Source organism: Equus caballus, chromosome 26 (assembly GCF_041296265.1).
Source record: "Equus caballus isolate H_3958 breed thoroughbred chromosome 26, TB-T2T, whole genome shotgun sequence".
NCBI classification, from domain to species: Eukaryota; Metazoa; Chordata; class Mammalia; order Perissodactyla; family Equidae; genus Equus; species Equus caballus.
Window position 1 is genome coordinate 34,443,341 of NC_091709.1, and position 13,101 is coordinate 34,456,441.

General features: G+C 34.7%; 1 protein-coding gene across 1 annotated transcript; it reads right to left on the reverse strand.

Moving 5' to 3' along the window:
- Nucleotides 1-8,603: 8,603 nt before the first annotated feature.
- LOC138920862 (keratin-associated protein 19-8-like) lies at nucleotides 8,604-10,025 on the reverse strand. Its single transcript, XM_070252109.1, has 3 exons — nucleotides 10,013-10,025; nucleotides 9,838-9,915; nucleotides 8,604-9,027 (listed from the first exon to the last, which is right to left on the reverse strand). Exons 1-3 carry the CDS (start codon nucleotides 10,023-10,025, stop codon nucleotides 8,798-8,800), a joined length of 321 nt encoding a protein of 106 aa, XP_070108210.1. The 3' UTR covers nucleotides 8,604-8,797.
- Between the last annotated feature and the right edge of the window lie 3,076 nt (nucleotides 10,026-13,101).

The window sequence follows — 13,101 nt, forward strand, 5'->3', positions numbered from 1 at the left end:
GCCATTTATTGATATCTAATATACATCATTTCTTAGTGCCCAAGCTGAGGACGCCAGCAGACATGATGCCGACATGCTTACAATAATAAATTCTCTGAAATTCTTAGATTGCTCTCGCTAAATTGGCCCAGGGTAGTCTCCGTCCTCCGATTGAAGAATGTTGTGCAAACGTACTCATAGTAACAGATTTTGCATAACTAGAGCTGTGGTTCAGAAGAAGCTGGAGAATCCCGATCCTCCATAGCATGATGGGCGGCAGCAGCCATATCCGAAGCCTCCAGAGCCCAGTCTACGGAAGCTGCCAAATCCGGAGCCACAGCCATAGCCCAGTCTGTGGAAGCTGCCACATCCAGAGCCACAGCCATGGCCCAGTCTGTGGAAGCTGCCACATCCGGAGCCACAGCCATAGCCCAGGCCACCAAAGCCTCCAATGCCGTAGCCCACTCCTCCGTAATAGTTGCCGAAGTGGCTCATGATGTCAGGAATGGAGAGTTGGTTTGCTGTTCAAGGTAAGATCCTGAGTGCGGATGTCGACATCTGTACAGGTGTGCTTATATACCCTGAGTAGAGCATGTGATCAAACACGCCGCCATTCTTTTGTATCATTACAAATTATTCATTTACTTGAGGCAACTCATTAATCTCTTTGCTGACAGGAGAGGCGCACACCCATTAACATTTTTGAGCTTGCTTAACTGCCTAGTTAGAAAGCCCTTGAACTCTCTACATTCTTTCCTTTTTAATGAGAACAAAAAAAACTCTGTCCTCAAAGTCACAAAAGAAAAATTCCCTAAATAAACTCTCCATTACTAAGAGTATTGCATCATATTTGATGGTATTTTCTCATTAAATACTTCCTTATTTCTCGTGTTCATATTGTTCTTTGGATTGTTCTTACTTCCGTCTAGATTCAAATACACTGATCAAGCTTAAAATTCTTAAATTTATCAAATTCTTCAAACGTCAAATTTATTTCTCAAGTTGAATAAACACACACACTCATGAAAATTATTTTGATTTTATATATCAGCTTGAGAAGCATCCTTTTGGTTTATCAACATAGGAAAATTTCTTTCAGAAATTGAGGGACTATCCAAGAGATCAAACTCACTTTTATAACCAGTCTGAAGCTGTTCAGAAATATGCTCTTTACACCATTACCCATTTTTCCTGAGTGGGCTATACCCTAAGTATTATTTAAAAATGCAGATGATCTTGACTCCATGCTTACAGTTACCATTTCTTCTTCTTTACCCTTCTTCATAATCCGTATATCATTTCTCTTTTCAAATCTCTTTTTAAATCTTATTCTACATTCATTCCCAATACGTATTCCACCAGCTAGGTCTTGTGTTTTTATCCATTTTTTTCCAATCAATAGTTCATCCCTCTACTCATTATCAAAGCAATTTGTCCTTATATTTTCTTTACCAATTCCATGTGTCCTGCCCCCTTATTTTCTCTCAGGCAATCAGCAAACATTTTTTCATAAGTTATTACTTACTCATTAAGGTTTTAAATGTTTAAAAGATATTTCTATGATCTTAAGATCGTACAATATTTATAACAGGGTCTCTTAAAATCCTGGTTCCTTGAAACTCTTCAGAAATGAATGTGTAGTGGTGAAATGGCTGAGGCAGGAAACAAAGATATGAAGGTAGTCGGCCAGTCTACGCAGGTTTCTCAGCTCACACTGTGAAGAGAGTAAACCAAACCTAAGTTTAAGCAACTATCCAAATTTAAGTCCCACTGGAATGTGACCATATCCTAGACTTGACAGTAGCAATACGTTTACTCTGCGTGACTTTAAATGTGTTACTGAGGATTTTGTTCTGTTTTGTCATCATTGTTTTATTTTTTGTTTTGTTTTTAACTTTCTAAATAACATTTTATTGAGATATAATTGACATATAACATTAGATTAGTTTCAAGTGTACAACATAATGATTCAATATTTGTATATGTTGCAAAAGGATCACCACAATAAGTCTGGTAACATCCATCGCCATACATAGTTACAAATTTCTTGTTTTCTTCTGATGAGAGCTTTTAAGATCTATCTCTTGGAAACTTTCAAATGTACAATACAGTATTATTAACTGTAGTCACCATGCTGTACATTACATCTCACGACTTATTTACTTTATGACTGGAAGTTTGTACCTTGACCAACTTCACCCATTTTCCCCCCTTCAACCTCCTGCCTCTGGCAACCACCAATCTGTTCTCTGTATCTATGAGCTCAGGGGTTTTTTTTAGATTCCACATATAAATGAGATCATCCTATATTTGTTTTCTCTTTGTGATTTATTTCAGTTAGAATAATGCCCTCAAAGTCCATTCATCCATCCATGTTGTTGCAAATGGCAAGATTTCCTTCTTTTTATGGCTAAATAATATTCCAATGTGTGTGTGTGTACATATATATATATATATAAGAGTGAAATAATAGAGCCACACAACTGTATCTCATCAGCTCTGTATGTTGAGTCTCTGCAACACCCAGATTGGATTGACTGAAAGGGTAGATGATAACTGATGACTGAGCAAATTTATCTTTACGTAAACTAAATAAGGCGGTACCTTTCAAATGAAGAGTTTGAACTTTTTGATATAGATTTAGATACACATATATATAAACAGATATGCATATAGATATAAGTGAAATCTAGATAAAGCTAACATTGAAATTGAGTTTCAATTCTCCATATCATAACAATAAAATATTAGAAAAATGTTGATTTTTATCTAAGAAAAGGAATCCTCTTTCACATCCCCCATAAATTCAGCTATGTTGATGGAAGCTGAGCGGAACTTTCAAGACGCTGTGTGAAGGGAGAATACACTGATAAAGGAGGCTCTACTTGGCACTTAGATGCAGAAGACCTCGGCTCTGGTCCTGACTGTCCCTAAAGCCAATATAACACTTTAGAAGCCAATTGCTTTTCTGAGTTTTTTGTTTGTTTGATTGGTTGGGTTTTTATCTGTAAGATACGGTGCATGGCCCTGCTGCCATTTAATCACTTTATAAGAAGGAATGCTGTACCTTCACAGCCTGGACATGTCAGATCGCAAACAGAATTCTTCATAGTCAGGCATGCCAATCATATTTGATAGGGCTGTGTTTTTCAATGAAATATTTTTTTATCTCTGACTTTCTTTAGATTGCTATACTTCACTTGCAAATTAAATAAAAGAAATGGGTTAAATTCAAAGTTCCATAATCTATCCGTAACTTTTTAAAGCATACTATTCCTCAGTTTTAAAAGTAAATTATTTACCTCTTTCAGAGATAAAGGAACAGAAACATTTCAGAGGCAGGAAGAATCAGCTTGACTGTTGTGAACACTCGAAAGGAACTCTAGAGAAAAAAAGGATTTTTTTTCCTTTAATTTGAGAACATTGTCCATCATAACTGACATGCTTTTTACTTTTCATACTACTTTAAAAAATAAAAACCATTTTTCTTGTTACAATTGAATCAATATTGATACATAATTATTAACTAAAATCCATAGTTTACTCTTCATTCCTTGTGTTGTACAATTCTATGGGCTTTGACAAGGGTAGGATAAAACTGTTCAGAAACTGAGGGAAAATGACAATTATCAAAAATATATTTCGGATGTAGCTTTAAAACCTGATTTAATCTGCTCAAATCCTGACCCTCTTTTCTGGTATTGCTATCCAAGGTGCTCTCAAAAATGCAGTTTACAGCTCCCTCCCTATTTTTGGATTCACCATTTTCTCCCATTTCTTCACCCATATATCTAACATGTTATACAATTTCCATTTTTTTTAATTTAATAGATTTTATTTTTAGAACAGTTTTAAATCTGCAGATAAACTGAGCAGGAAGCACAGAGAGTTCCTATGCTTCCCCCCCCAACACACACGTACATGCATTTTCCCCTATTATAAATTATAGTATGGTAGATTAATTAGAATTAGTGAACCAATGTTGATGCATTATTATTAATTAAAGGCTAGGATTAGTGTTCACGCTTTGTGTTCTGTGGATTTTGACAAATGAATCATGTCATGTAACCACTATTACAGTATCATGCAAAATAGTTTCCCTGCCCTAAAAATCCCCTGTGCTCCATGTATTCTTCCTTCGCTTCCCTCAAACTCTTGCAACCACTCATCTTCTTACTGTCTCCATAGTTTTGCCTTTTCCATAATGTCACAGTTGGAATCATACAGCATGTATGTGCATACAGTATGTAACCTTTCCACATTAACTTGTTTTGCTTTTCAGTAAGCTTTTGTGAGTCATCCATATCCTTTCATGGCTTGATAGCTCATTTCTTTTTACCACTGGATGATATTGCATTGTATGAATGTACCACTGTTTGTTTATTCGTTCACCTACTGAAGGACATCTTGATTGCTTCCAACTTTTGGCAATTATGAATAAAACGTCTATAAACATTTGCATTCAAGTTTTTGTGTGGACATAAGTTTTCAACTCATTTGGGTAAATACCAGGGGTAGTGGTTGCTGAATCTTATGTATAAGATTACGTTTAGCTTTGTAAAGGGCTGCCAGACTGCCTTCCCAGTTCCTGTACCATTTTGAATTTCCATAAATAACAAAGGAGAGTTTCTGTTGCTCCACAGCAACACCAGCATTTGTCGTTGTCAATGTTTTGAATTTTAGCTATTCTAATACGTATATTACAATGTCTTTTAAAATATCTTCCAACCTCTGTTCTCCCATTATCCATTAGTCTCAGGTGGCTAGGCAAAATTGTGAAGTATATAAAATTTCTCTCTGGCTGTCATCAATTTAAAATTCTTTCTATAGTTAATCCCTTCCTCTTCCTTCCTTTTGTATCTTTACTTTTACGATAACAGTTTTCCCCTTGTATTCTCTTTGCTTACTCTGTGCTTTTTGTTCTTTTCTTTTTGGGAAACACCATACTAGTCCCTACTAAGATATTAAATGCTTGCTAGGTCTTAGATGTTAAAAAGATAATCCAAATCTAAGGGCTCTGTCAAAATCAATAAGATACTATTGACATTGGAAATGTCTTCAGATTCTCCGAAATGTAGATATAATGTTAAAAGATAAGGGATGGAAAAAGATAATTGAGGGCGGAAGTCACTCAGCTGAGTCTGAGAAGTTAGTCACTAATAGCCAAAGCTGACCCCACACCTGGGGAAGTTCTTCCAGTTGTGTTCTCACCTTTAGACTTTAAGTTCTTGTTAATTTTATGTGACCTCAAATATCGTATTCAGGTTCTTTTAGCCTTATAAATAATTTTCAAAAGATGCATTTTCCCAATTGCATTTGTTTACCTCTCTTTATAACTGCCATGTAATAGAAAACAAAAACTAAGTGCTGAAAGAATGAATGAATTCTAAGATCTTTAAAGTGAGCATCATGCTTCTCACAGGCATGGGTAACTCTGTGACCGCATCTAAACAATAAGGATTTAAAGGAGGAATAAGCTCAACTGGCTTTCTGATTTTAAAGGAAGCATCATTTCATTTGCATTGGTTCTTTTTCTTCCAAGCATAATAATAAATTATATATTATATGTAAATTTGTGTGTAACATCTGATGAGTTCTGGCAAATATGCATATACTACCCATACCAAGGATGCTCTAAGGCTTAAAATGTCTCTATTGCTCCTTTTTGGTCAATCTCACTCTCTGCAAATAACCAACCATCCTTCTAGATTTTGCCAACAGCTTCAGTAGATCTTGTCAATAGTTTTCCAACATGGTTTTTATTTATTTATTTTACTTTTTAATTTTTTGTTGAAGAGGGTTGGCTCTGAGGTAACATCTGTGCCAATCTTCCTCTGTTTTATATGTGGGGTGCTGCCACAGCATGGCTTGATGTGCAGTGCGTAGGTCGGCAGCCAGGAGCTGAAGCCACAAACCCTGGGCCACTGAAGCGGAGTGCTCAAACTTAACCACTATGCCACCAGGCTGGCCCCACCAAAATAGATTTTAGAGTTACAGTCCTACTAGCAATGTAAGATAGTTCCAGTTGCCCTACATCTTTGACAATACTTGTTATTTTCAGACTATTGAATTTTGATCATTCTTGTAGTCATGTAATAATGTTGGAGTATTGTTTTAATTTGATTTTTATCTGATGAGTAAAGAAATTGGGCACCATTTTAGAAGCTTACTCATCATGCAGATGTCATCTATGTCATCTTTTTTAAAGTGTCTATTCAAGTATTTTGTCCATTTTAATTAGTTTGTAATATTTTAGTATCAATTTGTAGAAGCTCTTTATATACTTGAGTACAGGTATTCTGTCAGATCTATGTTTTGAAAATAGTTTTTCCCCGTATGTGGCTTGTTTTTTCACTTAAAAATGGTGTCTATATATGAACATAATTTCTTAATATGATGAGTCTAATTTATTAACTTTTTAATTTTATGTTTAATGCTTTTTTGTCTTAATAAAGAAACTCTTAGCTACCTCACATCTTATTCTTTAATTCCTTTGTCTGCTCTCTTCAGAACTTGTTTCATGTTTATTATTCGTCCCAAATTAAAAGGCAGTTCTTAATTTGACTATTTTATTCTATTAAGTAAACAGGAAGTCATAAAATCACAAATAAATCTAGCAGGTTTAACGATGTCATACTCTGCCTCCTTAATTCTTCCAGATCTTCCCTCAGTTATGGGGCTGATGATCCTGTGATGCATTTTCTTTAGGCCAGGTGACAATTTTTCCCTCGAAGGAAATGTATTCTAGAGTTCTTCCCACAATTCTGACTTAAACCAGTACAATCTAACAATAAGAGGTATAGTAATATGACAAAGCTGCACCATACTAAGAGAATTAAGTAGTTTCTTCAAATAATTATATTGATTATTGTATTTCTTTAGCTATATAAAGTCTTTCTTCAGATTGTGATGCTATTATACAGTTAGGGAGTAAAATAATTTCATACAAAATTATGTTTTACTCAGTCAAACCAAAGAGTATATTTCCCAATGATGACACTGAAATATATCTACCCTGATCTAGTCACAGTGAAGCTACAACATCTCTCCCAAATTCACTGAAGGGATATAATCTAGCTGAGCAAATCCATCCATATATTCATTGAACAAGTTTGAGATTTTCAAATGCATTATAATAATTTTTTTAGATAGAGTTTGGATTGAGCACTATTTACTAGTTATTTTTATTCACATACAGCTAAATTAAAAAAAATTGATAGTTGAAGATTCTACATCATAATATTTACAAAGCAAAATAGAGGTTGCCAATTAGCTGTGACAAATTCTTCAAAGACACGTGACCAGAACTTTCAAGATGATTTATGTGACCATAAGAAGGAAAGTACACGGTGAATGGGATAGTGAGAATGGCAAAGTCGACTGCCTGGTGTTCAGTACAACTGGCTTTCGTCTTAGGCCCTACTGCCCATGCCATTTTTGATCTTTAGAAATTTGTTTCACCTTTTGCAGGTACTTTCCCATCTAAGATGGTGGTCTGGTAAGCTTTATGGTACCCCCGTCAGCTTCACATTTCTATCATTATATTATTGCCTTGGTTTATCGAATTTGGTTAACTCAAACAAAAGGTATTCACTTTCGTTTCACTACCTGAATATATAACATCTTGGGAGGAAAAATGGTGATATTTTATTATTTCTTAAATAAGCAATACTTATTTTAAGTACTAACAAGCAATGGCCCACTCTTTGAAGGTCTGCGTAACAAGGCACGTGCTAAGCTGTGTAACGCTTCCAGTCGGCTGTAGCCTCAATGCAGATTACTTCACAAGCGACGGTGTGGAGACTTCGCAAGTTCCCTGGTGAACTGCAAAATATTTCAATGTGCTGGGGCTGGCCCCGTGGCCGAGTGGTTAAGTTCGCGCGCTCCGCTGCAGGCGGCCCAGTGTTTGGTTGGTTCGAATCCTGGGCGCGGACATGGCACTGCTCATCAGACCACACTGAGGCAGCGTCCCACATGCCACAACTAGAAGAACCCACAACGAGAAATATACAACTATGTACTGGGGGGCTTTGGGGAGAAAAAGGAAAAAATAAAAAAATCTTAAAAAAAAAAAATATTTCAATGTGCTGATAATATTGAAGAACAATGCCATGTTACACCATGACAGACCATGAGGAAAACGCGATAGAGATTCACAAAATCAAGTTCATTTTCAGTGTATATTTAGAGGTATATTTTACTCTACCACTACTTTTTCTTACCACTAAAAGGGCTAAATAAAAATAAATTTTGAACAGAACATTCTTCATGTTGGCCTCACTTTAGATATAAAAATATATAAAGTTAATATTTTAAGTGCTAAATTCAAATAACAATGTTATCTAACTAAAAGCATTGAGTAAGGTTTAGTCAGAGGGAAAAGGCTTCATTTCAACAGAATGTTCTGGTTTACATGTATCTTTCTAGCCATTTGGATATATATATGTGTATATATAGATCTTATTACTTCAGCTTTTCATGGAGTAGTTTATTTTCTTCAGTGTCAACCGGGTGCAATTACAAATGATCACTTTGATGTTTTGAGTTAAATAAAAAGAATAAAAGCCATGTAAGCTGTTTTAACTTAGGATAATTTATTGCAAAAGGAATAGAGAAAACCCACAGTTATGAAAGCACAAATAAAGGACACCAGGAGACATGAAGCAGACAATTATGAAATGATAAATATTCTTAAAATTTTAGACACTAAATGCTTGTGATCTTGGCTTGGTCCTAAGTGATCTTGTTTGGTTTAGTCATTGTAGTCAGATTTGGATAATCCTGTCAAGGCCCAGATATAGGGCTTCTGGGCAGGATTTCAGTAGAAGCCAGAGGATCCACATCCTCCAAACCAGGATGGGCGGTAGAAGCCATATCCACAGCCTCCATAGCCAAAGCCCAGTCTGCGGAAGCTGCTGCATCCACAGCCATAGCCATGGCCCAGGCCACCAAAGCCACCAAATCTGTAGCCCAGGCCTCCGTAGTAGTTGCTGTAGTGGCTCGTGGTGTCAGGGGTGGTGAGTTTGGTTTGCTGTTCAAGGCGGGGTCCTGGGTGTGAATGTCAGCGTACATGGAAGCATGCTTGTATACCCTGAGCAGAACATGTGATAAATCACGTGATACCATTCCTTTATGTCATTCTGCATATTACCTATAATGTTATAACTCATTAATCTTCTGTGTCCTGACACGGAGAGAGGCTCTCATTCTCATTAAAATATTTCAGCTTACTTAGCTTTCCAATTAGGATGTCCTTGAGCCTGTTGCTTTGCTTTTATGGGAAGAAATGGCTGACTTTTGAAAATCTGTACATTCCAAACCCTAAACTGAATTGCTTATTACCAGGTGTATTACATCATTTACATTTGATGGTATTCCCTTTAATTAAACGTTTCCTCTGTTCTGTCATCTTCTGAATGGATAACTCCATCTCCAACTAAATTCACAGATATTTGTTCTATTTACGGATGTTAAATCTTTATTTTTCAAAAAACCAACTCATTTCTCAGGATGATGGCTGAACAAAGTGCCTCTACTCAGAATACATGAAAATCTTTTACATTTAAAAAGGACATGTGTTGGTCTTTAGCATTTTAATTATTGATAACCTTTGTAATATTTTTGGCTTTATACCTCAGCTTCATAAACTTTTGGTTGCAGAACTGAAATAATTAATTTCAGAAGTTGAAGGCACAAAATCCATCTCAAATTCAGGCTTATCAGAGTAGCAGTTCAATTTTCATTTCAAATCCTAAAACCCTCCCCCATAACTGGTTCTGTTCAAAGCCCTACTAAAATTGCAGATTGAATCTGCCTCTATTTTTTTGCACACACCGGCCAATTTCTTCTTCTCTCTACCTTTCTTCAGTAATTCATGTATGACCTCTGTTTGCATTCTCATTTTAGCTTTCATTCGTCTTCCCTTCTTCTCAATCCCTAGGAGAAAGAACCAGGTAAAATTTTAAGGTTGACAATATTCCCCCCACCCCAGGCTCTCATACACTTATTCAAATAAGTACTTCTTTCTTTCTACCTCCTCTTCGCATCTACCACAATATCTTTCCCTTTGTTTATATGTCTATTCTGTACCCATTTATTCTCATGCGATTTCTAACCACTCCTTACTAATCTGTTAATAGTTCATTAAAGTCTCATTTTTAAAAACATATAACAACTCTTACGGCCATCTGAATGTTAAAAGAATATCTTAAGATTGAGGATATTTTCAAAGTTTTCAAAATGAAGACACAATGATGAAATGATAAAAACCAAGAAATATATGTGAAGACGTTTGGCTTGGACTTCATGGAGTCCCCTAACTGACTTCGTTGAGTTAGTCAACTAGGTCCAAGGTTGACCCTATACTTGATTAATCTCCATGTAGCACCTGTCTTTTGAGTTGGGCCACTAAAAACTTATTTAATTTACATGATTTCAAACATGTGGTTGAAGTTTTGTGAGATTTCTAAGTATTTTCTCAAAGGTGAATTTCCTCAATGGATCTTTCACTTCTAAATACCAAATTAGGGAATTTTAAACTGTTTATAAAACAAATGAAAAGATTATAATTAAATTGACGGTAATGCTATCATGGCTACTATAGTCTGTGCAACTCTCTGACTATACCTTAGCAAGCCACCTTTTCAAGACCAAAATATGGCTCAATATGCCATAACCCAACATATGCCATGTCTCTTCTATCCAATTATTGTTTCGTTATTTCTCATCCTAAAGTAGAAACAGTTGATAAACTGAATTTTTTAATCTCAGTGAGTCCTTTTGAACACATAGAATCACAAATGACTCAGAGTAGATCAAGGATATCACATTTTGCCCATATAACTCAGCCACATCATGTGAGAGTGATTAGTGGCTAATTTTTCTTTGTTTGGGGTAGAAAAATGGCTCACCAGAGACAGAACACCAAACAAGACATAAATGGAAAACCTCAACAGTCAAATAAGAATTAAAATAGTTTCAAGGCACAAAATGTGATAGTTTTACACAAAACCAATTAGTGACATCAGCAGCAAAGTATCAATAGTAAAATTTTATAAAATATATTAAAAAATCTTTGTCTTGTTTTTTCCTAAGTAAAAAAGTGATTAAATGGAAGTATCCATTGGAAAACGAGGGACATATATTTCTTTACAGAAGTTTTAGGTTTTATGCTTCGTGTTTAGACCCTAAGTAGATTGAATGATGATCTTTCTAATTTTTTCTTCTTTTCACTTTTAGGAAGTTTTCTTTAAAGTATAGGTTAAATATTCTTACGATAATGAGTAGGAAAGAAGAAAATGTGTTTTTACTTGGGATAAGTAACAACCTTTATTTACATACAAAGGAAACTTTTGTTACAAATTCCAAAGGTATTCTTGTAACTCAGACACAAATCAATAGAATATGAACATGTAGGTTACAAAAATATCTTGTGCTACACTGGGAGTGTCACACATGCCTTTCTCATTCTAATTATATTGATAATTCTTTTTCTTTGCAACTTTGTAACACCTTTTTCAGGCTGTGAAGATACTGACCTGTGTGAGAATAGAATAGTTTCAAATGAAATGCAGTTATACCGGTCAAAGGTCCTCTAACGGAGTTACCAAACTTTATCTACTATGTCCTCTCCTGTGAAAGCACAACACAGCACTGTGAAGGTGACAAGAGCTCACTAAGTTTCTTTTATCTTCATGTTGTATAAACAAATCCAAATGTTTCCAATAAAATCCATGATCTTGAGAATTGAGTTGTAACATTATTCACTCTTGATTTGCCTTGAAGTACAACTAAATTAGAAATTGAGAAGTAGAAGATTATATACAATAAAATAAAATTGTAACAATAAAAATGTAAAAGAAAACACAATAAAAGGTAGTTAATCTAACACAGGGAACTAATCCCCATAAATTCAGCTATAAAACTGTAGCTGTTCAGAAATATGACAAGACTTTCCATATGGTATTCAAATTTTTAAGTATTCAATCAAAGAGAGTATGATGGAGTAGATCACCAGGATTCAGGTGACCTGCTTTCTGATCTTGGTTTTGACACTTGTGTTTATGATTCTAGGCAAGTCACTTAACTGTTTGGAGGGTTTTCTTTACCTGTACTGTAGAGGGCAGCACTGCACAATCTTTAATGCTAAGTTCAGCTCTCGCTTCTGTTGTCCTTATACAACTGGATTCCACCAACTTAAAGGACAACAAAAAGCTTCACTTTATACCATTACCTGAATATGTCATTCAAATTTGAAAAGACAACACATTTTTATTACATCTTTTATATATTCTATTATGTGAAGCACCAACAATATAAAGCTTGCTTTTTGGTGAGTCGTATTGAAATTCCACTTTAAAAAAAAAACCTTTGGATCAATGATGATTCTCATCAAGTAAAGACGTGGAGTGATCTATTTCTTGATTATATCTAGGTGTTTACATTCCATTTACAGTTGCAAAAGGCTTTAATGTCACGATGATGATGACAGTAAAAAGGGAAATATCATTGCACGCCACAGAGGAACATTGACAATAAAAAACTAGACCAATTAATATTTAATACTACATATATTTTAATTAAGTAATTTAAAATACTTTTAGTAATTTTATAAAATAACTGCTTCCATTAAAATGGCAAGTGGAATGACAGGAAATAGAAGAAGAAAGATTATATATATTAAGAAATTTATTACAAAATTACTTTTCTTTCCTACAAGTTTAGAAAAATATTTTGGTCTAGCACTGTTCTTTTCATACCACAAAAGGGTCAGTAAGGACACATTTTGAAAGAAGGGATGGATTATTTATGTATTTTGGACTGCCTTGATAATAGAATTTGGATTGCATTGATAAACAGAATTGTACAAAATGTAAAACATATAAATCTTTTTTTATTTATTACCATAAATATGTAGTTCAAAATTGTTAGAGTTGATTTCTTGTTGTTAAATTTAAACTTAAGCATTATATGATTGAAATCAAGGAAATGAAAAATCAACAGCTATATTTGAGAAATTATTCATTTTAATCTAAATTTTTTGTTCCTTTCATATATCTGTATTTATGAAATAAATACTTAATTTACAAGAATGTATATTGAAATCCTCATTGAAATTTGTGT